General features: G+C 43.6%; 2 protein-coding genes across 2 annotated transcripts in view; both read left to right on the top strand.

Annotated features, from left to right (window-relative positions):
* The window catches only part of cachd1 (cache domain containing 1), a gene marked incomplete at its 3' end in the record, with an annotated part of 83,542 nt that extends 81,811 nt beyond the window's left edge, over positions 1-1,731 (top strand). Inside the window, exon 26 of the mRNA XM_084163493.1 lies at positions 1,487-1,731. Within this exon, the coding sequence (XP_084019619.1) occupies positions 1,487-1,731 (245 nt within the window). The remainder of the gene's footprint in view (positions 1-1,486) is intronic.
* A 5,822-nt stretch (positions 1,732-7,553) lies between these two features.
* The window catches only part of raver2 (ribonucleoprotein, PTB-binding 2), a gene marked incomplete at both ends in the record, with an annotated part of 67,083 nt that continues 57,324 nt past the window's right edge, over positions 7,554-17,312 (top strand). The window contains one exon of the mRNA XM_084163903.1: positions 7,554-7,802. Within this exon, the coding sequence (XP_084020029.1) occupies positions 7,554-7,802 (249 nt within the window). The remainder of the gene's footprint in view (positions 7,803-17,312) is intronic.

The raw sequence follows: 17,312 nt of genomic DNA, 5'->3' as shown, positions 1-17,312 counted from the left end.
TTAAAAACAAGTTATCATCCAATAGGCTTTGATTAAATTTCCAATATCCTCGCCCATGTGGAAATTCAGTAAGAGTAATGTATATGCCTATTATATGATGGTCCGACCGCATTCTGTCCCCTATCAACACTTTTTAAACTTTTGGTGCCAACGAGAATGACATAAGAAAGAAGTAAAGACGACTAGCTTGATTGAGTCTCCGCCATGTATATCTCACTAGATCAGGATATTTAAGCCTCCATATATCTACTAGTTCTAATGTATCCATGACATTCATGATTTCCTTAAGAGCATGAGGGTGATTGTTTGTAGTGTGATTTCCTTTACGGTCCATTGAGCTATTTAAAACAGTATTATAATCCCCCACCATAATAATATTGTCTTGAATTGCTTGCAGGGTTGATAATTTATTATATATATTGTCAAAGAAGTGTGAATCATCATTATTTGGTCCGTAAAGGTTAATGAGCCATATCTGTTTATGGTCCAATAACATATTTAAAATAATCCATCTACCTTGCGTATCTGTTTGGACAATTTGCACATTCGGATCGAAATTAATATCATCATCCCTTTTGAGTTTCTTAGCCCATGGGAGAAGTATATTTCACCCCCCCCCCCCCCCATTCCTTTTTCCATGCAACTTCATCTAGACTTGTTGAATGAGTTTCCTGTAAACAATAGATATTATATTCCTTCTCTTTGAGCCATGTAAATATTGTTCTTCTTTTGTTATTATCTCTTTGTTTCGCTTAGATAGATACCTATAGATGCCCACTCCTTCTCCCATCTTCCACTCCTACCTACCTTCCATTACACTCGGCACATCTTTCCACAGTTCTAGTGTTTTATAAGAGTTGATGCTTTATCTTCTAGAACTAAAGTGCCTGAGGGCTGCTAAATGTTGGGCTTTGGCAATATCGGAGGCGGCAGATATGTATGATGCTTTAATATCCGTGATCTGCGGGGAGTCGGTGGAGGATGGATGGATGGATGGATGGATGGATGGATGGATGGAGGGAGGGAGGGAAGTAGGAGAGGCATTGGAGATGGAGGGATGGATTCAAATAAGTGTTGGCAATCCCCCTCTGATTGGCTATCGCTCTCTCTTTCTCTCCACTGCAGGGGCACACACTTTCAATTAGCTCGTCCCTTCATACCAGCCCATGTGCAACATACACACACACACACACACCACTCACTGCACATACAGCTCTCTTTCTCCAGACGTTTCTACAAAGATTGAGATTTCACATACATTTCATTAATGAGGTGTGATGGCTTAGAATGTTATTCCCTAAACTGTAATTATAGATCTATGTAAGTATACTCTGGTGTGTAAAGTATGCTGATTCTCTTCTGAAGTCTCTATTGGTCTATCACAAAGTGCTTGTATCCTTATCTCGTTTTATGAATGCCTGTGTTTTTTACATAAATGTGAATTGAATGTGTATTAACGTCTGTGTGTTCCTGTGTGTCACGACAGGTTACAGCACCATGAGTCCTCAGGAGGACAGCGAGAACCCTCCCTGCAACAACGACCCCCTGTCGGCCGGCGTGGACGTGGGGAATCACGACGACGACCTGGATCTGGACGCGCCCCCTCAGACGGCGGCACTGCTCAGCCACAAGTTCCACCCGTACCGCCACCCGCCCCACCACCAGCTCCACACACACACACACCACCTGCAGGCAGCAGTCACTGTGCACAGTGTGGACGCAGAGTGCTGATCCTTCATACCCCGACCCCTACACATGCCTCAGCTCTCCTCCAACCCCACCAGCCCCCTCCCAAGCCTGGCTACACCACTACTAGCTATTCATCCAACACTACCACTACCAACTCCAGACTCCACCACCAATGTGTGCTCCCACTGTGCCCAGCCAGGGTGAGAGGAGTTGGGCTGGGGAGAACAGAGCAGACCCCCCGCTGTTGCACCCTGCTGGAGGCACACTAGCTTCTGTAGCACAGTATAGCTCTGCTCAGATACATGGGGGAATGTGGTGGAGGCCTCTTTTATTCAAAAGGGGTCTGAACTTGTTTAAAAGTGTAAACAAAGCATCTCAGATTTATAAGAAGAAGATAACAAAGAAAAAATAAAGGATTATTTTTCTACTATTTATTGAACTGGATTTGAGAGTGATCAGATGAGCGCCTGACAGTGGCTGCAGCTGAACTGAATGGACTCTGGTCACCAAGGTAACCGCAGTGGCTGATCATGGACCACAGAGTGTCTCTGCTGCAGACGCCCCTCACTTCCTGTTAAGGACATATAATATCCTGTGTCACCGCAATGAAGAGGAAGGGGTTATTCAGCACATATCTAACACAGGTTATCATTTGGATTATTTTCAGTTGAGAATCAGAAAATCATTGTTATTGTTGTGAAGGTGAAAGGAGTTGAACTCTTTGTACTGACTGAACAAGCTGAAAACAAGACATTGATAAACTCACCCACTAATCCACCCTACCAGGAAACCACCAGTCTAGGGCTGGTTTGTGTCAACAGGATGCTGTATGACTGAATATGGAAGGGCCATGCCAGGCCAGGACCCTGGCAGAATGACTCAGACACACAGGAAGTGCCATTCCCACACTTTAGTGCCCTGTTAGCTGCCTGAACAGAAAGGTATAGAGCTGCTGAGAGGGATTGGTTGGTCACTCACTAACTGTAAGTCGCTCTGGATAAGAGCGTCTGCTAAATGACTAAAATATTTTTTTTAAATGTCTGTCTGTCTTATCTGACCCCTACACACTATCATCTGGACCTGGTGGGCCACGCTATGACTCTGTCTCTATGCCTGAGTGGGACCTATCAGTGTTGAAGAGAGGTGTGTGTGTGTGTGTGTGTGTGTGTGTGTGTGTTTGGCCTGATTGTATGAAAGTGGTCAGAGCATCTCCGTTGAAGGCGTTATTACATGGTTTAATTGTTTTGAAAGTGTAATTAGTGAATAGAGATGAAATTATTTTTGTTTCAGCAGTCCGCCTGATTTTCTGATGAAGAGTAATTTCCCCCTGATTACTTTTTTTTGTCATGTGATTCATGGATTACCTTCTCCAAATCAAGTCAGTATGGTATTAATTTAGTTTGGGTGAAGAATGTCTCATGTTTGTTTTACCCCCGAGCTAAACAGTATAAAGTGTACATACCTTTTTAAAAGTCACAAATAGCTATTCATGTGTTGCACTCCATATTTTTATGTTGGAAATGAAATATTGTGTACTCAAAATTATGCTGAGATATTTGGGTTTATTGTGATATTTTTCAGTTCATGGTATCTATCTGACTATATACCCTGTGACACCTTGGATATTATTAGGTCTATCTTTCTTTAGGTCCATATTGGATGGAAGACAGACTGACATAGTTGTATTTTACACACTTAAAGTTGAAGATCAATCGTTTTTTAAAAACCTCATTTTTGTTTAGCCACGTAGGGTCAAAATGTCACATAAGACACAATATAAATTGTCAGGAAGAGATTTTATTTTAGACTGCAGTGGAACTTTCTCCCTGTTCGTTGACTTGGATTAGTTCTAGACAGGGTATGGGTAAATTTCATTTCAATTCTTAGAAATTGAATATCGGGTTACTTCCTGAATTGAAATATAACATTTTACATTTACATTTTAGTCATTTAGCAGACGCTCTTATCCAGAGCGACTTACAGTTAGTGAGTGCATACATTTTTTTTATTTAATTTTCATACTGGCCCCCCGTGGGAATCGAACCCACAACCCTGGCATTGCAAACGCCATGCTTTACCAGCTGAGCTACATCCCTGCCGGCCCTTCCCTCCCCTACCCTGGGCCAATTGTGCGCCGCCCCATTGGTCTCCCGGTCGCGGCCGGCTACGACAGAGCCTGGATTCGAACCAGGATCTCTAGTGGCACAGCTAGCACTGCGATGCAGTGCCGAGTGGCGCAGTGGTATAATTGACTCCAACTTTAGTTCTAGAATACCTTTTCATTGAATGATAATGACCAACGACATGTTGTGTTGTGTAGCTCATATTGTGGTGTTCTACTCTCACTGTAGTTAAAAGCAGTCATCTGTTTTAGTCACAGTTATCTCCTACTGTCCTGTTCATAACCACCACCACTGAAATGATAGCACTGGACGTTACTCATAACACTACACAGCTCTGGGAATATACCCCCTGATTTTGTGACGTCGGTTGGTGCATATTTCCAACTGGACGGCATCAAAACATAAGTGGGTGGGATGTTTAGATGTTTTGTTTGATTCTGGAAAAACAGGAGGTACATTTACTGGGACTGTATTGTAATTACGTTTTTGACGCGAGAGAGCATGAACAGTATTTACCAGCTGTTGTAAGCAAGTATAATCTTGTGTATACCGAATTTAATTAATGTACTGAAAGAACTTCAATGTGTGTATGTCATTCCCCTGTTTTCCAGTGTAACATATACAGTTATAAAATGGAGATTTATTGCAATGTGAATGTGATTTAAAAAAAAGTATGTTACACTTAAAACCACTTGCCTTTGAATGTATTTTCCATTAACTATGCTACAGTTCACTGTGTACCATGTACTGCCTCAATATTTAATTCACGGTGTACCATCATGTACTACTCCCTTCAATATTCAAATCAACATACAGTCGTTTTAGTTTAGACACATGAATCACATCTTAGTTCAGCAATAACATGCCACCTTAAGTACCACCCATGGCAGACACAATCACAATACTACAACCTAGTAGGCCTTCAAAATGACACATTCTACAACTGGATTCCCCTAGAATGATCATTTCATAATCTGATGTTCCTAGGTCAGTCTGTAGGGCACCATGTCCCACCTGCCAGTACAGATACAGTAGGATTAACTGATAGGGAGGGATTACCTGCTCCTTTATCCAGCCTCAGTGTCAGGCCCATATTTATTGTTGTTTGATTAGACTGGGGTGGGAAGGTAATTTAGGTCAACTGAACGGTACTAGACAATGGCCTTTCAATCCCACAGGCTAACTGCCCTCTGTTTTCACCGTGTTTTAGCAGTAGTTCATTGTGGAGGAGGTAGGGGAAGAGCTATGCATTGTAGTGCTTCTACATCTGCATTGCCTGCTGTTTGGGGTTTTAGGCTGGGTTTCTGTATAGCACTTTGACATCTGCTGATGTAAAAAGGGCTTTATAAATATATTTGATTGATTTATATTTATTTATAAGCCTTTCTGGACATCTGAATTGCCGTATAGAATTTTGTACCAAACAGTCGTAGATCTGAAGACATGTTTTGATGCATCTAGATTCAAGATGTTTCCTTGTATTCAGTCTCTTTTAGAGATGGTGAATCCATGTGCCTAAAGTGATGAATTGATGTCTTGGCATCAATGTATGTAATGTGATGTATAGGTCTATGAGGAAGATCTACAGACATACTTCAGCAGTTGTGAATAATGGGTAAATGCTGAAGTGGCATTCAGTCTGTGTCCTCTATCTAACCAGGTCTTCTCTCCACATTTCTAAACTAAGTTTCTTCTTCAGATAAAGAGAAGGACATGGTGGACGTTTTTCCTGAATGACCATACGCAGCAGGACAGGAAAGTGGACCAGCTTGCTCTGCAGTGCTGAAGGATGGGCCAGGGCCAGCATGGAGAAGAAGAGTGGAGAGCTCCTCTCTCGCTCTCTTTATCCATCTCTCTGCCAGGGATCTGCTCTGAATTAGAGCACTCTCACTGTCCTCCAAGTTTCCTCAGGCCATTCTGGGTGCACCCAAGGCATTCCCTGCCAACTGGGGAGTAAGCATATACATTAACTAACAGGCTAGCATACTCTGAAGTAGGCCTATACTTATTTGCATCTACTGCTCCTTGTCTTCATCTATGCATCCCAGGAGGACCACTGGTTGAGGCTGATGTACCATTAATGGCCAGTTATGTTGAAGGGCATTGGGTAGGTGAGAGAGGATAGGGGTTCTGCTCATGCATAATCCATTATGTAATTTTCTGTTCTTCAATCCCATAAATGTGTACTTGAATGGTGAGGACAACCATCCAGTGTCCTGGATTAAAAGCAAGGAATGACCATGTAAATGGATGAAATAGATAGATCTACAATGAAGATGCATTTTTCTCTCCGTCCCTGGATTGATGACGTTTACTCCTCCACACGCACATGCACACACACACACACACACACACACACACAGCACCTCACTCACAGCCATTCAGGGTTCAAGGTTCCGTCTGTCCGCCTACATAACATAAACATGTGTCCCAGGTTCCTGTGTTGCCCATTCAGCCACTCGCTGACACCTGCTCACAGGTCCCAACGATCGAGCGCTGACGTTTCCTTGTTTCTTCTCATACTCCCACTCGGTGGTATCTGGTTGGATTGCCTGCCTTTCTTTTTACATGTGCAAGACATCTCTGATTTGCATGGGTGAAAAAAGTGACACGTTTTGATGAGGAATTATTATGGCATGAGGGGAATACAATGGTATGTGTGTGTGAGAGAGATAATTGTTCTCTTGAGGGGAGTTTCTGTTTATCTCTGATTTGGATAAATCATGTCTCTTCAGCATCTTGTTGCTGACAAGCATCACTGACCATTTCAGAGAAAACACAGTTTAAATTTTGTATTTCTCCTTTATTTAACCAGGTAGGCCAGTTGATTGATTCATGTCTTCCAATCTGTCCGGATATTGTGACATCATTTTGCAAGTACGCTCACATACAGTACAGTTTTGAGAACACTCATTTAAGCCCTATATCCATGGAATAGGTATATTATTTCATTCAACCTCCCGTCAGACATGAAGTGGGTTAGTTTGATTGCTGTAATTACGCATAAACAAGGTATAGTTCCGCTTCAGTCTGAAGACTGTCATTTAATTTGCCTGTTGAGTGTAGGATGTTTCCATCCCTTCGTTGTGATGGTGTAGCCCTATTTATAGAGCTGCCAAAAATCTCACAAGGAAAACGGAGCATCATACCTATTTTTGCATGATGATGGTTTAGTTTCTCCCCTTTTATAAACATAGTTGTGCAGAAAATGTTTCCTAAGTGGGTTGCAATGTATACATTCAGATCTGACAGGCCCGCACACTCACACGGCTAAATAAAGTATTGCCTATGGCCTATATCCTACATTGCAAGGAGTGTCTGTTGGAGAGCAATGTATATTTGAGCAATATTTATTTGAAATAGAGTATGTATGCATTATGCTTTATCATTAAACGAATTATGCAACCTGTAGGCTAGATGATTGTCGTCTTCTCTGTATTGGATATAGCCTCTCTAAAACGTGCTTATTGACAGGTAGCATTAGTTCATTAGCCATAGGGTATAGTCTACCACAGGATGGCGATACAATGCTCTTTACTGTTTCATAGCGCCTACTTATTACTTTTCTAAACGGTTGGGGTCGCCAAGCGTCCGGCGTAGGATACAGTAGCGCGCCCGGGCCTGGCTTCATGTGCGTACCTTTCCCGTCTGCTCTGCTCTCTCTCATTCAGATGGGAGCGACAAAAACACAGACGCCTACCTATCGCTGCCTCCACTCACTTTCTATCACAGCTACTCAAGATGGCGGCAGCTTCCTCCATCCAGCCGCCGAACGTTCGCTCTCTGAACCAGGAAAATGCACCTTTCCAGGATTCTGACAGCCCGGAGAGCGGCCAGGATGAGGTCGCATCATCCGAGGGGACCAGTCTCCGAGACTTACCCGATTTGGAACCGGAGGAAATTGAGAAGAGGCTGGAGAAAACTCGCCGCGAGCTGAGCAACAGGAGGAAAATCCTAATTAAAAACCTGCCACAAGATACAACCAACCAGGTAGTCTACACTATTATGTATTCTGACAGATGGAATGAAAGTTGTTTTGTTGCGCTACTATTTTGCGGCTCTCTGGAAGTTTAAAATAATTTCAGGTGTGCTAATATGCAATACTTTGCTATACTTATGTGTAGTTCATTTGCAGCAAAACAAATATAGGGCCTGATTAACTTAAACGGTTTGAGAGATCTGTTAATTTTGCTGCGAGTATTGTCGAGGCTATGCGACCTGCCACTATCATTCGATATCCATATTACTGTTTAATAGCAGTAGTTTGTAATGCATCATTAGTCTAATTCCTACAATGACAGTTATACAACGTAAATGCTGAAAGGCATTTAACTACGGACGCGCACCGGGCGTGTTATTTTTTGTAGTTACAATGTAGCGAGGAACGATATTAGACAGTGGCCTCGATTTTGTTAATAGTTTCTACAATGTGACCGATGTACGCAAATATTTGCCAGTAGAGATTACTACTGTCGTAGTTTACAAATAGAAGCGAAGCCTTTGCATTTATTTATCTACGTGGACATACACTTCACATGAAACTTTTTAGTTTGTCTGATATGGGCTATTCCTGATTACGCAGTACGACCATATCGTAATACTACAACTAGCCAATATACAGTATATTAAGTTATAAGGGCATTTCTTTGCACGTCAAACCATTGATTTGAAAACGCACGCACGCGCGCGCGCGCACACACACACACACACACACACACACACAGAGTCTGTGCACCACAGTTCCCATGTGAGAAATGGGTTTTCCCTGAATCCACACACACAGGAGAGCAACATATATTTAGACAGATCCACTCTGCTGTCTGCACCATAAGGAGGCTGCCTGGTTGATGGAAATGAAAAACCATCTCTGGCATATGTAACCTATCTGCTATCCCCCATCCTCTCCATATCCAGTCCTCATTTTCCCATATCCCCTCGTCCACCCCAGCCCCAGCCCATTCCCAGCATCTTTAATGAACAGCTTTCCACTATAGTAGTGTGAGTAGAGTATGAGCCAGACTAGCCCCATTTTAATGTTGTCCTTGTCCAGGTTGGATGGTGTCAGATATACAGCCCTGCTGACACCCCTCAGGTCAACGGGAGGGGGAGGGGGATAGAGAGAGGTAGGGAGGGAAGATATAGCAGAAAAGCAGGTTGAGAGAGAGAAGATGGAGGTTGAGCGGGTGATGGAGGATACAGTACATTCGGAAAGTATTCAGACCCCTTGACTTTTTCCACATTTTGTTACGTTACGGCCTTATTCTAAAATGGATTAAATTGTCCCCCCCCCCCCCCCCCCCATCAGTCTACACACAATACCCCATAATGACAAAGCAAATGTATTAAAAATAAAAAACGGAAATATCACATTTACATAAGTATTCAGACCCTTTACTCAGTACGTTGTTGAAGCACCTTTGGCAGCGATTTCAGCCTCAAGTCTTCTTGGGTTTGACGCTACAAGCTTGGCACACCTGTATCTGTGGAGTTTCCCCCATTCTTCTCTGTAGATCCTCTCAAGCTCTGTAAGATTGGATGGGGAGCGTCGCTGCACAGCTATTTCCAGGTCTCTCCAGAGATGTTCGATCGGGTTCAAGTCCGGCCTCTGGCTGGGCCACTCAAGAACATTCAGAGACTTGTCCCGAAGCCACTCCTGCGTTGTCTTGGCTGTGTGCTTAGGGTCATTGTCCTGTTGGAAAATGAACCTTCGCCCCAGTCTGAGGTCCTGAGCGCTTTTGAGCAGGTTTTCATCAAGGATCTCTCTGTAATTTGCTCCGTTCATCTTTCCCCCAATCCTGACTAGTCTCCCAGTCCCTGCCGCTGAAAAACATCCCCACAGCATGATGCTGCCACCACCATGCTTCACCGTAGGGATGGTGCCAGGTTTCCTCCAGACGTAAGGCTGTAACGCTTGGCATTCAGGCCAAAGAGTTCAATGTTGGTTTCATCAGACCAGAGAATCTTGTTTCTCATGGTCGAGAGTCATTTAGGTGCCTTTTGGCAAACTCCAAGCGTACTGTCATGTGGCTTTTACTGAGGAGTGGCTTCCATCTGGCCACACTACCATAAAGGCCTGATTGGTGGAGTGCTGCAGAGATGGTTGTCCTTCTGGAAGGTTCAGCTTTAGGAAGAGTCTTGGTGGTTCCAAACTTCTTCCGTTTAAGAATGATGGAGGCCATTGTGTTCTTGGGGACCTTCAATGCTGCAGAATTTTTTTGGTACCTTTCCCCAGATCTGTGCCTCGACACAATCCTGTCTCAGAGCTCTACGGACAATTTCTTCGACCTCATGGCATGGTTTTTGCTCTGACATGCCCTGTCAACTGTGGGACCTTATATAGACAGGTGTGTGCCTTTCCAAATCATGTCCAATCAATTTAATTTACCACAGGTGGACTCCAATCAAGTTGTAGAAACATCTCAAGGATGATCAATGGAAACAGAATGCACCTGAGCTCAATTTCAAGTCTCATAGCAAAGGGTCTGAATACTTATGTAAATAAGGTATTTCTGTTTTTTAACAGAAATACTGTTTTCGCTTTGTCATTATGGGGTATTGTGTGTAGATTGATGAGAACATGTTTTTATTTAATCATTTTTCGAATAAGGCTGTAACGTAACAAAATGTGGAAAAAGGGAAGGGGTCTGAATACTTTCCGAATGCACTGGGTAGAGGGTTTCTGTTCAATCAACCAGGCCTCTCTTGCAAAAGAGATTTAATCTCTGTGAGACTAACCTGCAAAAATAAAGGTTAAGTAGAAACATATGAGAATGGGGGAAAATACAGGGTGAGGGGGGGATTAGGGGGGGGGGGGGGGGCGGGGGAGGATGAGGCGTCAAACTACCCATTCACCTCCTGCTATCAGTTAAGCTGTTCAATTATTTACAGCCTCTCTGGAACAGGTGACACTCATGCAAGTGGTGTGTGTGTCACACCCCTCTCCTGGATAGGACTGCTGCGTGAGTCAAGTTCATCACCACCATGCACACACAACACACACTCAATATCACATGCACAAACACACACAAAACCCAACGTACAAACAAACACAAATACACAAGCCTTCATACATATACATTATTTTGAAGATATCATTATTAGTATTGATATAATGGGTATTCTACTCCCTGAGTAGCTCCCTAAGAGGACTGAAATAGCTGGCAGGGAGCTGAGCGGTGCAGCCTGCCTGACTGCCTAACTCTGAGCCTGGGTGTAGAAGCTAGCTGTCTGGCTGACTGTTGTAGCTCTAGCTGTCTGGCTGACTGTTGTAGCTCTAGCTGTCTGGCTGATTGTTGTAGATCTAGCTGTCTGGCTGACTGTTGTAGATCTAGCTGTATGGCTGACTGTTGTAGATCTAGCTGTCTGGCTGACTGTTGTAGATCTAGCTGTATGGCTGACTGTTGTAGATCTAGCTGTATGGCTGACTGTTGTAGATCTAGCTGTATGGCTGACTGTTGTAGCTCTAGCTGTCTGGCTGACTGTTGTAGCTCTAGCTGTCTGGCTGACTGTTTTAGATCTAGCTATCTGGCTGTCTGTTTTAGATCTAGCTGTCTGGCTGTCTGTTTTAGATCTAGCTGTCTGGCTGTATGTTTTAGATCTAGCTATCTGGCTGACTGTTGTAGATCTAGCTGTCTGGCTGACTGTTTTAGATCTAGCTATCTGGCTGTCTGTTTTAGATCTAGCTGTCTGGCTGTCTGTTTTAGATCTGGCTGTATGTTTTAGATCTAGCTGACTGTTGTAGATCTAGCTGTCTGGCTGTATGTTTTAGATCTAGCTGACTGTTTTATATCTAGCTGTATGGCTGACTGTTGTAGATCTAGCTGTATGGCTGACTGTTGTAGATCTAGCTGTCTGGCTGACTGTTGTAGATCTAGCTGTCTGGCTGACTGTTGTAGCTCTAGCTGTCTGGCTGACTGTTGTAGCTCTAGCTGTCTGGCTGACTGTTGTAGATCTAGCTGTCTGGCTGACTGTTTTAGATCTAGCTATCTGGCTGTCTGTTTTAGATCTAGCTGTCTGGCTGTCTGTTTTAGATCTAGCTGTCTGGCTGTATGTTTTAGATCTAGCTATCTGGCTGACTGTTGTAGATCTAGCTGTCTGGCTGACTGTTTTAGATCTAGCTATCTGGCTGTCTGTTTTAGATCTAGCTGTCTGGCTGTCTGTTTTAGATCTGGCTGTATGTTTTAGATCTAGCTGACTGTTGTAGATCTAGCTGTCTGGCTGTCTGTTTTAGATCTAGCTGTATAGCTGTCTGTTTTAGATCTAGCTGTCTGGCTGTATGTTTTAGATCTAGCTGACTGTTTTAGATCTAGCTGTCTGGCTGTCTGTTTTAGATCTAGCTGTCTGGCTGTATGTTTTAGATCTAGCTGACTGTTGTAGATCTAGCTGTCTGGCTGTCTGTTTTAGATCTAGCTGTATAGCTGTCTGTTTTAGATCTAGCTGTCTGGCTGTATGTTTTAGATCTAGCTGACTGTTGTAGATCTAGCTGTCTGGCTGTCTGTTTTAGATCTAGCTGTCTGGCTGTCTGTTTTAGATCTAGCTGTCTGGCTGTATGTTTTAGATCTAGCTGACTGTTGTAGATCTAGCTGTCTGGCTGTCTGTTTTAGATCTAGCTGTCTGTTTTAGATCTAGCTGTATGGCTGTCTGTTTTAGATCTAGCTGGCTGGCTGTATGTTTTAGATCTAGCTGACTGTTGTAGATCTAGCTGTCTGGCTGTCTGTTTTAGATCTAGCTGTCTGGCTGTCTGTTTTAGATCTAGCTGTCTGGCTGTATGTTTTAGATCTAGCTGTCTGTTTTAGATCTAGCTGTCTGGCTGTCTGTTTTAGATCTAGCTGTATGTTTTAGATCTAGCTGTCTGGCTGACTGTTGTAGATCTAGCTGTATGGCTGACTGTTTTAGATCTAGCTGTCTGTTTTAGATCTAGCTGTCTGGCTGTCTGTTTTAGATCTAGCTGTCTGGCTGTCTGTTTTAGATCTAGCTGTATGGCTGACTGTTTTAGATCTAGCTGTCTGGCTGTATGTTGTAGATCTAGCTGTCTGGCTGACTGTTTTAGATCTAGCTGTCTGGCTGTATGTTGTAGATCTAGCTGTCTGGCTGTCTGTTTTAGATCTAGCTGTATGGCTGTCTGTTGTAGATCTAGCTGTCTGGCTGTCTGTTTTAGATCTGGCTGTCTGGCTGTCTGGCTGTCTGTTTTAGATCTAGCTGTATGGCTGTCTGTTGTAGATCTAGATGTCTGGCTGTCTGTTTTAGATCTGGCTGTCTGGCTGTCTGTTTTAGATCTAGCTGTATGGCTGTCTGTTGTAGATCTAGCTGTCTGGCTGTCTGTTTTAGATCTGGCTGTCTGTTTTAGATCTAGCTGTCTGGCTGTATGTTGTAGATCTAGCTGTCTGGCTGTCTGTTTTAGATCTGGCTGTCTGTTTTAGATCTAGCTGTCTGGCTGTATGTTTTAGATCTAGCTGTCTGGCTGACTGGTTGTCTGTTTTAGATCTAGCTGTCTAGCTGGCTGGCTGTCTGTTTTAGATCTGGCTGTCTGTTTTAGATCTAGCTGTCTGGCTGACTGTTGTAGATCTAGCTATCTGGCTGTCTGTTTTAGATCTAGCTGTCTGGCTGTCTGTTTTAGATCTAGCTGTCTGGCTGTATGTTTTAGATCTAGCTGACTGTTGTAGATCTAGCTGTCTGGCTGTCTGTTTTAGATCTAGCTGTCTGGCTGTCTGTTTTAGATCTAGCTGTCTGGCTGTATGTTTTAGATCTAGATGTCTGGCTGTCTGTTTTAGATCTAGCTGTATGGCTGACTGTTGTAGATCTAGCTGTCTGGCTGTATGTTTTAGATCTAGCTGTCTGGCTGTATGTTTTAGATCTAGCTGTCTGGCTGTCTGTTTTAGATCTAGCTGTCTGGCTGTATGTTTTAGATCTAGCTGTCTGGCTGTCTGTTTTAGATCTAGCTGTCTGGCTGACTGTTTTAGATCTAGCTGTCTGGCTATATGTTTTAGATCTAGCTGTATGGCTGTATGTTTTAGATCTAGCTGTCTGGCTGTATGTTTTAGATCTAGCTGTCTGGCTGTCTGTTTTAGATCTAGCTGTCTGGCTGTCTGTTTTAGATCTAGCTGTCTGGCTGTCTGTTTTAGATCTAGCTGTCTGGCTGTCTGTTTTAGATCTAGCTCTCTGGCTGTCTGTTTTAGATCTAGCTGTCTGGCTGTATGTTTTAGATCTAGCTGTCTGGCTGTCTGTTTTAGATCTAGCTGTATGGCTGTATGTTTTAGATCTAGCTGTCTGGCTGTATGTTTTAGATCTAGCTGTCTGGCTGTCTGTTTTAGATCTAGCTGTCTGGCTGTCTGTTTTAGATCTAGCTCTCTGGCTGTCTGTTTTAGATCTAGCTCTCTGGCTGTCTGTTTTAGATCTAGCTGTCTGGCTGTCTGTTTTAGATCTAGCTCTCTGGCTGTCTGTTTTAGATCTAGCTGTCTGGCTGTCTGTTTTAGATCTAGCTGTCTGGCTGTCTGTTTTAGATCTAGCTCTCTGGCTGTCTGTTTTAGATCTAGCTGTCTGGCTGTCTGTTTTAGATCTAGCTCTCTGGCTGTCTGTTTTAGATCTAGCTGTCTGGCTGTCTGTTTTAGATCTAGCTGTCTGGCTGTCTGTTTTAGATCTAGCTCTCTGGCTGTCTGTTTTAGATCTAGCTGTCTGGCTGTCTGTTTTAGATCTAGCTCTCTGGCTGTCTGTTTTAGATCTAGCTCTCTGGCTGTCTGTTTTAGATCTAGCTCTCTGGCTGTCTGTTTTAGATCTAGCTGTCTGGCTGTCTGTTTTAGATCTAGCTGTCTGGCTGTATGTTTTAGATCTAGCTGTCTGGCTGACTGGTTGTCTGTTTTAGATCTAGCTGTCTAGCTGGCTGGCTGTCTGTTTTAGATCTGGCTGTCTGTTTTAGATCTAGCTGTCTGGCTGACTGTTGTAGATCTAGCTATCTGGCTGTCTGTTTTAGATCTAGCTGTCTGGCTGTCTGTTTTAGATCTAGCTGTCTGGCTGTATGTTTTAGATCTAGCTGACTGTTGTAGATCTAGCTGTCTGGCTGTCTGTTTTAGATCTAGCTGTCTGGCTGTCTGTTTTAGATCTAGCTGTCTGGCTGTATGTTTTAGATCTAGATGTCTGGCTGTCTGTTTTAGATCTAGCTGTATGGCTGACTGTTGTAGATCTAGCTGTCTGGCTGTATGTTTTAGATCTAGCTGTCTGGCTGTATGTTTTAGATCTAGCTGTCTGGCTGTCTGTTTTAGATCTAGCTGTCTGGCTGTATGTTTTAGATCTAGCTGTCTGGCTGTCTGTTTTAGATCTAGCTGTCTGGCTGACTGTTTTAGATCTAGCTGTCTGGCTATATGTTTTAGATCTAGCTGTATGGCTGTATGTTTTAGATCTAGCTGTCTGGCTGTATGTTTTAGATCTAGCTGTCTGGCTGTCTGTTTTAGATCTAGCTGTCTGGCTGTCTGTTTTAGATCTAGCTGTCTGGCTGTCTGTTTTAGATCTAGCTGTCTGGCTGTCTGTTTTAGATCTAGCTCTCTGGCTGTCTGTTTTAGATCTAGCTGTCTGGCTGTATGTTTTAGATCTAGCTGTCTGGCTGTCTGTTTTAGATCTAGCTGTATGGCTGTATGTTTTAGATCTAGCTGTCTGGCTGTATGTTTTAGATCTAGCTGTCTGGCTGTCTGTTTTAGATCTAGCTGTCTGGCTGTCTGTTTTAGATCTAGCTGTCTGGCTGTCTGTTTTAGATCTAGCTCTCTGGCTGTCTGTTTTAGATCTAGCTGTCTGGCTGTCTGTTTTAGATCTAGCTCTCTGGCTGTCTGTTTTAGATCTAGCTGTCTGGCTGTCTGTTTTAGATCTAGCTGCCTCCTGCTGAGGGGTGGCAATTAGAACAACATGATGCCTGGTTACACACTGTAGTGGAGCACAATCTCTATTCAGACAGTTACAAATCACTTTCACCACACGCCCACAGATCATGTGGGGGGTGTTGTCCCGTGTGGCTCAGTTGGTAGAGCATGTGCTTGTGGCCAGGGTAAAGGGCTTCGATTCCCACGGGGGACCAGTATGACAAATAATGAAAATGTATGCAGTCACTACTGTAAATCGCTCTGGATAAGAGCGTCTGCTAAATGACGTAAATGTAAACAATTATTACTTTGTTATTATCAAAGCTGATTGAGAAGAAAAAGACTACTGGCAACTTAAAGTGGAAATATAAGTATATTTGAAATATAAGTATATTTATTACATTCACCACATCATATCCATCCACACAATACTACTATTCCTCTCCCTCATGTCTCTATCTGCATCTTGTTTCAGTAATCCCTGAAGACAGTCAAGCTAAACACTGTGACAGTGAATAACAGAGCTCTTGAGTTGTATCTGTCTTCCCAGAGGCTTGTTTCTCCCCTGCATGGTGAGCTGTGTTTGGGCTCCACAGGACAGCAGCAGGCTAACATCAGGCAGGGCCAGAGCGTGTGGAGAGAGAGAAAGAGTGGAGTGGAGTGAGAGTGAGAGGAGAGTGAGAGAGAGAGAGAGAGAGAGAGAGAGAGAGAGAGAGAGAGAGAGAGAGAGAGAGAGAGAGAGAGAGAGAGAGAGAGAGAGAGAGAGAGAGAGAGAGAGAGAGAGAGAGAGAGAGAGAGAGAGAGAGAGAGAGAGAGAGAGAGAGAGAGAGAGAGAGAGAGAGAGAGAGAGAGAGAGAGAGAGAGAGAGAGAGAGAGAGAGAGAAGAGAGAGAGAGAGAGAGAGAGAGAGAGAGAGAGAGAGAGAGAGAGAGAGAGAGAGAGAGAGAGAGAGAGAGAGAGAGAGAGAGAGAGAGAGAGAGAGAGAGAGAGAGAGAGGGCCTGCTGCAGAGTTTCTTTCTGGATCAAGATGAGGCTTAGGTGGTGTGACACCCCAGCTTTATATTTAGGTGATTGTTAGTTCTCAAAGATGATCTTATTAAACTAATATATAGCTCCATTATCTTTTCTACATAATATATATATACTCTATATTACTGTTTGAACTTTGGCGGCCCAAAAAAACACTTAGGCGGCCCGCCCAAGACTTTTCAAATGCAGAAAAACCCTTAGTTGCCTACTGCCGCCTGCTGGTCTGTAGCAGCCTGGCCTGTGGAGTGGAGGGAGAGACAGAGTGGAAAGCGAGGCAGGAGATTGCTGCCTGCTGCTGGCCTGCTGGCCTGCTGTTATCCGGTATAGTGGAGCCGGTGGAGGGAGGGAGTGGATCAAGAAGCAGCAGCCCTCTGTCTGCTGTATCTGTCTGCTGCCTCTGTCTGCCATGCTATCTGTTGCCTGTCTGTCTCTGGCACAGGCTCAGAAGCTGGTATTGAGACTCCCTCCCTGGTGAGAGTAGTAGTTCTTTATATCATTGTAGTCCGATTCTGCGTTCATCCTATTTTGCAATTTTATATTTCGGAAGCTGGGACTGACCGTTGATATCGCTATAGTTCATGTACATTCTGACTGAAACACCTGGGGTACACGTGACATATTCTGACCCA

Source organism: Coregonus lavaretus (genome assembly GCF_964263955.1).
Source record: "Coregonus lavaretus genome assembly, chromosome: 6".
NCBI classification, from domain to species: domain Eukaryota; kingdom Metazoa; phylum Chordata; class Actinopteri; order Salmoniformes; family Salmonidae; genus Coregonus; species Coregonus lavaretus.
The sequence above is the reverse complement of the archived record's forward strand: the minus strand, read 5'-3'. Positions and strand labels throughout refer to the sequence as shown.